The sequence below is a fragment of the Xiphophorus maculatus genome, chromosome 23 (assembly GCF_002775205.1).
Source record: "Xiphophorus maculatus strain JP 163 A chromosome 23, X_maculatus-5.0-male, whole genome shotgun sequence".
Lineage (NCBI taxonomy): Eukaryota > Metazoa > Chordata > Actinopteri > Cyprinodontiformes > Poeciliidae > Xiphophorus > Xiphophorus maculatus.
In genome coordinates, this window is record NC_036465.1 from 26,095,827 (window position 1) to 26,108,290 (window position 12,464).

At 39.3% G+C, this 12,464-nt stretch overlaps 1 protein-coding gene across 1 annotated transcript in view; it reads right to left on the bottom strand.

The window, feature by feature from the left end:
• Nucleotides 1–12,464, bottom strand: part of pigg (phosphatidylinositol glycan anchor biosynthesis class G) — a 98,163-nt gene that overhangs the window by 26,153 nt on the left and 59,546 nt on the right. Inside the window, exon 10 of the mRNA XM_023328856.1 lies at nt 9,738–9,929. Coding sequence (XP_023184624.1) covers nt 9,738–9,929 — 192 coding nt within the window. The remainder of the gene's footprint in view (nt 1–9,737; nt 9,930–12,464) is intronic.

Consider the following 12,464-nt stretch of genomic DNA (forward strand, 5'->3'; position numbering starts at 1 on the left):
CTTGATGAAAATGTCAGAGTTTTCATAGCTTTTCCAGGGACCAATAGGGAACCTTAAATTGACTGCTTGAAATAGGACAGCGTTTCTCCAGGGCCTGCTTCCTAGCAACGGTGCTATAGTTACCTAAAACTACACAAAATAATGAAAATTGAAATTGAGAATACATTTTTCGTCAACGGAAATGAATATAAACGGTAATTAATGGGAAAAAACTATAACTAAGTGGAACTATATCATGTGTCTATATGGCATGGATTTATATAGATATAATATCTTTCGTTTTTGTGTTCATGAATTTATTTATTAGCCTTTCAAACTGATGTGAAATGAATTTTTTTGCCCACACAAACAGTTTACGTCAGCTGCCGGAAGATTGCGATGGTCTATATTCTTCCTTTTTACGGCACATTTTTACGGCACCTACTCAGGTACAATATGGCGACAGCAGAAGTTGGACAGCAGTCGTTGGTTCAATAATATTTGAATATATTTTTTAAAAATGGTATCTTTTGTTGTATTCATAACCCAGTATTTGTATACATAATCACTATTCTGCATCTAAACTAAACTAAATATTTAACAAATAACAAAAACTAGTAAACACGCTCTAAAAACCAATTAAAACTAACCGAAATAGACAAACAAAAGGCTTCAAGGAAATAAAACTAAACCATAATGACAAAACCAGAGCTAGTATAACCCTGCTGCCTAGTTAAAACGGAGAAGTGCGCGGCAGGTGCTAAAGCTGATTCTTAGCGGACAAACCGTAGCTTTACGGAAAATAAATTTCCTACCATCCCAGTTGCAACTAATTTGTGGCGGAGCGCATCATGGCGGGTGTGTTTCTGAGTGTGATGAATGTGCCAAATCCCGTCGCCAACATGGACACAAAAGCTACAGATGGCTGTGCAAAGTGAGAGTTCATTTATTTAACTCACTAAAGATAAATACTTAAACTAAAACCTGGAGTATACACATTAAAAAAGTGTCTTTGTGAGCCTGCTGCTTTAGTATTTTTAGTTTTAAATGGACGAATTTCAGATTTTGTGCCATTTTTGTCCAGGATGACTTAAATAATGAGCTGTTATTGTTATAGGTTAATTTTCTAAGCTACAGAAAAGCAAGTATTAGCGATACACAAATATGAAAATTTGGGCCCAATACTGATATCTGATATTAATACTGTTGTTACGGCAGTAAACGGTATTAAAAACATTTTCATTGTGTCAAATTTCTCATTCACTTACTTGATAAATCGTTGCAATAATTGATGGATTACTACATTACTGAAATAATTGTTTACAACAGCCCTAATTTGGTGTGTAAAGAAGAGCAAAGGAAAACGCAAAGCAACAGAAAACTGTGGCGTCCATGCGGCACGGGAAGACGGTTGGGAGTTAAAAACAGAACGACGCTGAAAAAAAATCTAAAGACTTGAGACAGTGGCAGAAGTTTCACTGTCCGGTCAATAGAAATGTGGTCCATCACATAAAATCCCAATAGAATACACAGAAGCTTCTGTTTGTTACATAAGGACAAATAAAAACCTGAAAAGGTTCAAGGGGAGTGAATATTTTTGTGCAGCGCTGTCAGAAAGACAAATGTCTGACTTGTGCTTTGCTTCCAAAGTGGCCATTTTCAGAGTCCAGATACTGCAATGAACAGGAAGTTGTTGCTCCACCCTATTGGCAGAGATATCTTTCTTTTGCTATTTTCAGAACAACAAAAAGGTATGTATAAGGTACTTGGTATTCTGTCAGAGCACTGACAATAAGGAGGCTGATGATGTTTGGAGAGTTATGTCCAGGTTCATCTTTCTAACAAAATAACAGTTAACAAAAAGATTTCATCAAGGGAACATTTTGTTACTTTGTTACTGCCGAACTCGAGTCCTTTGTAGGCACTGCCACAATCAAATTCACCCAGCAAGATAGAGCATTAAACATTCATTAAAGCAGATAGAGTAATAACTGCTGCCTAGATGTATCATTAATCACTGGATCACACTTTATCTTGATAGGGGACTCTACATAGACAATGTCTCGAAAAACAGAATCATTTTCATCCCTTGGATAGGGAGGAAAAAAGAAACTTCATTTGAGATCAGAATTTCAAATCAGATTTTAGCTTCTCACTGTAGGAGATGCAGCCTTTCAGAATGGGTTATTTATACCAACGCTGGCAACAGTTTGGGCTTGATTTTCTGTTTTGGGCTGCGTTTTTCTGCTGGGTTGGAAGTGGGTGATGACAAGCTGTAAAAGTGTGATATCGCAGGAATCAGATGTGGTCATTGATGGATTTTTACAAAAAAAAAAAAAAAAGTATGTTTTTTTGAGTGAACTTTTGGGGGGTTTTTTCCCCCCTTTGTGATTTTTCATTCTTTTAAGTTTTCACCGTGCCGAATCTGAAAATGTCCACAGCCTCAAGGGAACTGCTAAGTCAAGACAGCCTATGTTTGAACACTGCTGCAGTTAACAATGCTAACCGTGCTAAACGACGTGCTAATAAAAGAGATCAAATGCTTCGACTGGCAAATAATTGTGAAGATAAGCTCTGTTGGGAACTTCAGACCATTTACATTCAGCCGGTCAAGTCTAACACAAAGGTCCGGTAACACTTTATTAATACTTTCATAATAAATTTATGTCAGATCATGATTTCTTGGTTAATGTCAAGATGTCATGACAAAGACATTTTGATTAATCTCAACTTTGTATTAAAAGTGTCATGATTTACCGAATGGTACTCTATGACAATAGTCATGAATATTCATGAAGACTCACTCATGTTCATGACAGGCGTCATGTCATGTTTATGACGGTGTCATAACGATCTTATTCACAACCCGTCAAATAAAGTGTTACCAAAGATCCAAGATTTTTAAATTACTTTTTTGCCTTTTTTAATAACCAATTGTAATAAAGGTGACAGACAAAGTAATAGTGCTTCCAATTCTGCACTAAAGTAAAGGGCTGTTTCGTTTTTCTCTTTTTAGGCATTTGGATTTGAATCGTCTGGTTTAAAATAATAAACAAAAGTTTAAGTTAGAGAGTTCAAAAAGGGGATATCCAGGTTTATTAGGCAATAAAATCACAGTAGACGTAGACAGATATAAAAGTTGAAGTAATATATCTGAACCTGATGTCCTCATGGAAAAGTAACACTTCCAATCAATCATTCTGTCAGTTTTGGTTTTTTTTTTTTTTGATTTACCGTTGATAAGTGAAATTTATGACAACTATAAATCAAAATTCTTCTCATAAATGTATCGAGATAAATGGTAAACGATACGATAAATGCCCACCCCTATTTCACAGCTCTGTCTGTATTTTGGTTTGTTTATGAAAGTCGGGGAGCCCATATGACAAACCGAACCAAAGGAAATGGAAACCCAGAGCTTTGGAATAATGACATTCAATAAAACTAAGTTATATAGCAGATTTGATCACGTTTATCTCTTTAATTCATTAAAATACTTAACTAAAAAAAAACAACAACCAAAGATTAAGAAAAGGGCCTAGATACGAACTGGTTTGTTTATAGTTATCAAATGCAAATAGGAAGAGAGCAAATGGCCGTTTGTTTGAGGTGTGGGTTTGCAATGGAGAAGGGCTGAGCAGGTTTGTTGCTGTTTTACAGAAGCAGTTTCCTACAACTTACAATTTATTCATAGACATGTAGTTTGACAAAAAAAAAAAAAAAAAAAAAGAGGTTCAAGAGGATGTTTTTGGCAACTGCAGACATTAAACGCAAGGAGATTAATCACCCTCGTCTGATCAGCTTAATGCTTTCTTTTATCTTAATAGTAACAGAGGACGGAAAATAGAAGCTTGTCGGGTTGCCTGGATTTCCGGTTACCTTGGTAACAAGCACGGCGCTCCAGCAGGCGAATAAGGAAAAGGTAAGACTATGTCCAATCCCCTTGACATCTTTGGCATACCCACTTCATCAATCACCCGCACCAGGCTGGCACTTACTGTAAATCAGCCAGAGCACGAAATTCAGCGTCACAGGCAGACACCCAACCCCCCCAGATCCCTGCTCCTCCTACTTGGGACAAAGCCGAACACGTCCAAGTGACAAGGGGGGCGGGGTAAGAGGGATTTTAAAACAACGGCTGCAGAAAAACATCTAATTAGACCTTCGAGCCACTTGGTGGATATCTGCGAAGCCTCGGCGGCGAGCGGCGATGTCACTTCTTCCCTTTAGCCTCATGTTAGATTTATAAGGAGGACGACCTCCTTTTCCGAGGCCGTAACCTGGTTACAGCACACTCAGCAATCACAGATAACAACGCCGAGAGTAAACGGAGGATGATCCTTTGTTAAAAGGTTTTCACTGAACGCCGAATCGTCTTTGGAACGTGGCTCTAAAGTGGTTTACCGCTTGGGTGATAAAGCTGAATCCTCTGAGTGTGTTGTGTGTGTGTGCGTCAGTACGTGTGTCTGGGAGAGTTCACAGGTGTTTTGAGACAAGTTTGAATACATTTCCATTTTTAAGCGGGATCTGTATGCATGCATATTTTTAAATTGGGGGAGCAGCACCACCGGTCGCTCTCCGGATCAAGCGGGCCGAGGAAAAATGGGTCATGTTTTTTTGTGCAGCTGTTAGCCGCCTAAATGCATAAACACAAACGCGGACAGCGGAGGCTTGCTGTGGTCTTTATACGTGGTAACAATATAAAGACCACGTCAGAAATTGGTTTTGACGTGCAGAGGTCCTGGCAGCTCCGGCAGCTTTGATGTGGAGCGACTTCCTGCTGGAACATTTGTTCACAAAAAACACATTTTGTGACCTTAGACGTGTGTTTCTGTTCTTTTCTGCTGCACATATTGTCAGTGTTTAAAGGGGGCAGCATTATGTAAAATTTACTTTTTTGAGCTTTACATCATGTTATAACAATATAACCTGGTTTAATATTAACTGAGGGCCTACAAAAAAATAAATTGGCAAAAAAGAAAAAAAACATATTAATGTTCTGTATTTATATCACACTTTCTCAAGGCAGAGGACTCCAAAGCTCTTTCCACTACAATTCATTCAGTCATTCACACTCTGATGATGAGCTACTTTGTAGCTCAGGAGCAGACAAACAGAATCGAATGAGTAAAACGGTGTCTAACTACCAAAGTGTTGCACCGAGTGGTACTTCCACTTAAAGCCACAGTACATATATTTTTTCTTAACCTGTTTTTTTTTTTTAACCATATTTGTTAAAACTGTCACCGTCTCGTGACAGTGAAGCATGAGACACGTAATCTGCTACACTTATGCTGCTATAGCAATCTGTAAAAAAAAAAAAAGCACCGCTCCTGGTCAAAAACAACCAATCAGAGCCAGGGGGAGGGTCTTATCGCTGTCAATCATGCTCATGAACACGCTGCTAAATGTGTTAATGGCAGAGAAACAACTTATTGTTACAGAAAAACTGTTTATCTGCCATCATTTGAATCTATCATTGAATTCTATTCTATTCTATTCTATCATTTGTGGGTATGCTAACTAACTTTAGCATTCTGCTGTCTGAAAGTCTAACTGATGGCGCTAACACCCTCCTCCTGGCCCTGATTGGTTGTTTCTAACCAAGTGGTGCATTTCTGCAGTTAGTACTGGGAGAAAACAGAGGAGCTCAATTTTTTTTTCACAGATTCGGTGTCTTATACAACAAAGTGAGAAAGAAAAAATGTTTTCTAAAAGTTACGTACTGACGCTTTAAAGATCATGCGCTTGTTTGAGTCAGTTTATCACATAACACATGCTGAACTTTGTGGTTGTAGAATGGCAGAATGTGGAAATGCTCTACAGGCTACAAATACTTCTGCATGGATTATTTGTATGTAGGAAAAAGCACGAGAACAAAAGAAAAGGCAAATCATTCACTGTCATCCATCATACTGCCTCTTGTAGCCTTTTCAAAATGAGAAGCACTTCCTGTTCTCAAATCCATTTGCTGTTTAGAAAGATGTAACGAAGCAAAAAGGCAGCTGGCACACACAGAGAGAGAGAGAGAGTCAGGGATGTGTCAGGTGGATTTGTAAAAGGAGAAATCCACAAAAAAAAACCAGATCGTCATGCAAAGTTTCTTCCCACACATCCACTTTACACAGCGATAGAAAAAAAGTGTTGTGAAAAACATTTTTCCTCTCATTAAACCTGAGACAGACCCTGATGCTGTATCGAAATCTAACCACATTTTCAGGGAGAGACAGACGTCTACTCATTCTAGTTGACTGAAACGCTACAGTTGATTTCAAACACTTTGGTTTTTCTGGCCCAGGCCTGGCTTTAAAGCAAAGTCCATAAATTTTAATGTAGGTGAGGTCAGGGCTCGATATCAACCTTCTTTATCCATCCCAAAGCCCGTTTGTGTGTGTGTTAGGGATCACTGTTCTGTTGGAACATCCAATCGTTTCATCCCAAGCACAACTCCAGAACGGAGCAAATCTAGCCTGAAACTCGGGCGGCTGGTGCAGGTAGAATGTTTTGGGGTTTTTTCCCCTTTCTTTTTTGCCCCATCTCTCGGTGACATATTCCCATGCAAATAAAATTAGTCAACAAAAAATGAAACTGAAAAGCGTTAGAGGCAGTAAACGTTGTGTCTTGTCTATTAATTGGGTTTCTGCGTCTTAATTTCCTAGTGAATAGAACCACAGACTCAGGATGCACCGATTGCATTTTTCTGGCCGATCTCTGATCTTTAAAGGACCGATTGCGATCTGGTCAGGACTGATTGTTTTAAGTCAATAATTCCATGATATTGATTTTAAAAAGGACCAATTCCAATGATAGATACTTTTACCTATAACAAGACATTTTCCCATGTTACAAGTGAAATAACACTTATTTCTAAAACTAGAAATTTTGCCTCAATATTCAGTTAGTAGTGAGATTTTTTTTCTTTTTCCATTTTTTTTCTCCGAAGAGTTCTTGCGGCGCTAGTGGCTCGTATTTTTTTGTACAGTAGGCAGACAGGAAAGAGGGTGGAAGACATGCGGCAAAGGTCGTCGGGATCGGGAGTCGAACCCGCGATGTCCGCGCCGAGGACTAAGGCCTCCAAACGCGGGGCGTGCTGACCCCCTGCTCCACCACAGCACGCCCCAGTACTGAGATTTTTTTTAAAAAGCCAGTAGTTTCCTGAAAAGGTTATTTGTAAGTTAGTTTTGTCTTGTTTCAAGGGTATTTATGTATTTATACTAGAGACTGGACAGAATATTTGGCAAGATTTTGTGTTTATGCAGTGCAAAATGACACCAGAAACTTTTAAAAATCATGGGTTAGATGCAACTATTAAGAGTCTTCAACAGATATTGTTGTGTATTTTTGAGCTGTGATTGAAACTTATGCATCGACTTTATTTATTTATTTTTCTATGGAAGTTATTTGCTGTCATAATTATTCCACAATGGAGAAGAATAGTTTAAATGCATCATTTAAAGCTAGAAATAAATAGATGTACTTAAACTTCGCACCAGAACTCCAACTGATACCTGCTCTATGGTGTAGCCGAGTCCAGAGATGCAGCGATCCGATATGAATATCTGTATCAGTGTCGATATTGAAAAAAAAAAAAAAAAAAATCGGGACAGATCTAGATCGTGACTAAGTGCAAGATCCATAAGGACATACAGTATCTATTCAGTCTAATTCTATGCTTCATGCTCTGAGTTCATGTTTCATTATTAATTTTACATTTCTAATTGTACTTTCTGAACCATTTGAAGAGAAGGTTTGTAGGAGTTTATTTCTCCATGTTTGGCCAAGGTAGTCAACCTATTGTTGGTCAGTTTCAGTGTCTTTATTATTTATTTTACATAAACTGTTGTACACCTGTTGACTTAAGAAATTAAAAATGTGTTGTTTTTGCAAGTTTATCCAAGCTTGTGAAGATATTGGTGTGCTGTTGAAGAGTTAGCAAATTGAGTTCATTTATGTTTGCATTTTTATAAAAAGAAACATTTCAAGTTAATTCTACCAATTTTTTTGTTATTGGATCGGTATCGGGCGGCGCTAAACCTCAGATATTGATATGTTATTGGACGTGAACAAAGTGGATCGGTGCATCCACAGCTGAGCCTAACGTGCTGCCGTTGAACGGCGTTTCACAAAAAGATGGCCGCTGCTCCTCGACCCACCCGTACTGTTGCTCCCGCGATGAACCGCTCGTCGCATTCTTAGAAACGTGAAGACTTGACGTTTGTCTAAATCCACAATAAAACCTGTGAAGAGCAGCGCTGTAATAATCAGCGTCTCGAGGTCGACATAAAAAGCTCGACATCTGGCTCAGACCTTGTCAATCATCAAAAGCAGCCGCAGACTCCGCGTGGCTTTGTCAGCTGTCGGTGAACGGGTGAGAGGTTGAGCTGCTAATTAGCTGAGCAGGTTGAAGAGACTGTCGAGGAGAGCGGAATAATAAAAAAAAAAAAAGAGGGTAGAAAGGGCCAGGTACTGGAGGGAGATGAAGAAAGGTCATAAAAAGTAGATAGGAAAGCCACGCGCAACCCTGAACGCTCATTATTTTTCTGACGGGGTTCAGCAGACGATAACTCTGAGCCTAACTAGCGTCGGAGGAGTGAAATATAGCACTTAGCAACCGGGCTCACTATGCTAAGAACATCTAGTAAACTTTGAGGATATTATGTAAACATGGCACAGGTGTATACATGAATTTAGATATGGCTCTCATTAGCATAAGCCACGAGTCAGGATGAGAGTTCAAGCACACAGAAACTCTCCTGAAAGCACCGGACACTGAAGGGCTGGCACAAGATGAATTGTTGTATCATCTAGTGGGGGGAAATTAGCATGATTATGCACCTAGTATGCTTGATTATTGCTCGGGCATGTAGGAGGGACGGCTCTTTCTGCTCTTATGTGCCAGAGGGTGTTTGCAGGATCAGAAAAAAAAAAAAACGCTTACTCCATACAGGATTTGTTTTTTTAATAATAGAAGGGAGCAAAGGGCCTTTTAAACAGCTGAGTTAAGAAATTTAGGGAGTGTAATTCATGCTAACAAATTTAAATATGAACGATTAGAGCTACTGTTCGTCTTGAAGATCAATCTGTACAGGAACAAGTTAAAGGTGGGACTTTTGGAGGAGGAATGCATGATATATCAGCATTAACATTGATATTTGCTGAGATTATTATTTTTTTCTTTACATGTAGGTATCGGTCTGGACTGACCCAATATTTATTTCCATCTTGTTGCTGTTTCCAGAGGTGAAGGGGAGAGGGTTGGTCATGTAGTATTTGTGTGGTCATGTGACAGTGATGCAACGTTCGATTGTGGATTGTAGAGTCAAAGAATCCACAATCAAAAAGAAGAAGAAGAAGAAAAAAAAAAAGCAAGGCAGTCACCGCCATTCCGGTGTGTGTAATCAGTTTAATTTAAAACACTGTCAAATTTTTATTTTATGACTGGAAGAGACCCTGGAGCTGCAAGATTTACTGTAGATTAAAAAAAAAAAACAAGCAACAAAAACACACACAAGTGTTAAGTAGTTCATCATCTCAGTTAATGATGTGGTCTCAGTGTTCGTCCCAGATGACACACATTATAGTCTGCGAAACTCATCTGCATCGCAGCGCATTAAGGCGCTGTGATTTAAATCAGGCTCCTGTCATTGGGGGTGGTGGGGAGGAGGGCGGGAAAAAGTTGCACGTTGTTGCGAAGGAATGAAATCAAATTCCTGCGGGCCAGAAAGAAAAAAAAAAAAAAAAGAAAAAGCACAACTTACTTGGACGCGGCTCGGCCGGAGCGTTGCCAGGGAAACAGGACACTGCCGACAGCTGCCCGGTAGCTGTAGACGCCCAGGAGTCCGAGCGCCAGGGCGACCTTGGAGACGAGCGAGCAGCGTCTCTGAACCAGGAGGTAGATGAGGAGCAGGCAGAGCGCGGACAGCAGGGACAGGACCGTCTTATGTTCGGAGCTGACAAACAGATACAAAAAAAAAGAAAAGTGAGACATAGAGAACGTGTTCTATATAAAAGAAGAGCTTTCAAAGTTTCCAAGCGGAAGTTTATTCATATTTCATGTTGTTTGTGTGTACGGCCAACAGACTTTATTCATTTATTTACACAACCTCGAGACAGGATCCTGTCGATTTCAGTTTTTAGCATCAAAGCAGAAGCGCTCGATGACTGGATGGATGGATGGATGGATGGATGGATGGATGGATGCCGAGCATTTATGAGTTGAAACGCTGTCAGTCACATCCAGCAGCAGCATCAGTTAAAACCTTGAGATCACCCATTTTAAGCTGTTTAATGGATTTAGGAGCGCGCCGGTAAGAAATTACGCCACACCACTTCGAGCACGAGGCTAGAAATAATAAGGCCTCAAAGGACGCATCAAAGCCAAGCGAGAGTCGCGTGCGTTAGCTGTTAGCCGGATCATACGGCCGGAGGAAGTTGGGATGTTTTTTTGTTTTGTTTTTTTAACTCCCCTCTCTCGACTACCTGGATCTCATTAACCAAGCGAGACGGCAGAGCAGGTAGGGCTGGGGGGGGGGGGGGGGGGAAAGGGCAACGTCGGACCGAGAAAAGGTCAGAATCAGCATCTCTATTCCACAACTCAACATAGTTTGTTCCAGAACAAACTATGTTCTCGGAATATTAATTAAGCGGTCACAGTTTCGCTGTGAAATCACGGCTTTCTACAGTCGCAGACGGCTATCTCAAAATGCTAAGTGGAGGGGAGAAGAAAAAAAAACACATGTGAAGAGAGCGGCTTCGGTGTCAGCAGAAAGCAGACGTAGGTCCGTGTTCACATTTACATTTGCAAATGTAATGTCTGGCGAGACGAGCTGTTGTTACAGCATTAGCTTCCTGTGCGTTAGCACTAAAGCAGCTACAGTGTCTGGCAACCTTTTATCTCCCAGTGATGAAAGTCCTCCCCTGGAAAACAGAAAATGACTGGAGAACAGAAAATGACTGGAGAACAGAAAATGACTGGAGAACAGAAAATGACTGGTTGCACTGATATGTTATGACTGGGTGTAGGTGGAGCAGCAGAAACGCATCAGCTGCGTTGTGACAGAGCGTGTTTGTTTTCTTTTAATTCCAGAGAGCCGCTGCTGAATTTCTCGCCTTAAATATTAAATCACGCCCGTTCACGTTTTATTTTCGTTCTGCCTCGACTGGTTTCTGACTCTCACCACCTTCACCGAGAGCTGAGCTGGGAGGGTTTGGTTCCCTCATATCCACACGATGAAACAAAGACGGTGATGTGCTGCATTTTATGAGGCGAAAATTTTGATCGCAGCTCTAGAAAAAGCTCAGCACTCATTAAATGTTTGGGTTAAACTGCTGAACTTTTGCTATTGAATAAAAGGAAAGTGTGAAAAGCCCCAAATAAGTGTTTGCACACACATATAGATAAAGCAGATAACTTTTAGGGGGAAGAAAATATGATTTTTACTGTCACCATTTCTTGACAGTATGAGACAATCTGTGAAAAAAATATGGAGATGCTCTGACTTCTCCTGGTGGTCCTATTGTCATCTCAGTGAATCTGCAACTCTCAAAAACTAGCTTAAAAAGTTTAAGACTTCTTAAGGCCTTTTTAATGCCACCTGGAATGAAATTTAAGGCAGAAAGCAATATAAATAACAGATTTCTGGGGTCTGCTCTCTACAGCCATAGTGGTGGTTGATGCTGTACAAACTCTTTCTTAAACAGGATATTTTGTTTATAACAATCACTATTATAAATCACAATTTTTTTATTTCATTATGACTCCACCTCATTATAACAAGACTTTTTTTTTATCTCATAAGATTTCTATATTGCTAAAACCAGTTTTATATCTTGTTTTTTTTTTTATCTCGCAATGACTTGTTTATCTTATAAGTATTTTATTGTGTCAAAACAAGATTCTTATCTCATCGTTAGTTTTTCTATCTCATAATGAGTTTCTCTCATTACAAGTTTTTTTTTATCTCCTAAGTTTTTTTACATTTCTTTATAGCAAGTATTTTTATCTCTTTAAAATGAGTTCTGTTTATCCTGTTATAACATCTCTTTTTATTCCTTTATAATGTGAAACTTTCTTGAAAATTCTGGCAATTAAACACTTTCATACTAAAAGCAAAATCGTGCAGCCAACTGCCGATTCATTTTGCCCTTACCCAAGATTGATGCTGAAAAGCAAGCTAGCTCTAGGGTGTAGCTAGCCAGTTATCTAGGGTGTATGAGCAGCTACTTACTGGTAGCATAAACCTTCTGGAGTCACAGAATGTGATGATATCTGGGCATAATTCCAGAAAACTCCAGCTATCAAAAAAACCCCCCAAAAAACAACTATATAGGCAAGATTGATTAGTCCCATCAGAACAACATTTAAGACCTGTGTATTTAAAGCCCCCATACATTTTCAAAACAAATTTAAGACATTTTAATGAATTAATTTTAGCTACATATAAAACAAGTCTCCCGTATTTTTGGGTCTTTTTATTTTGCCCGCA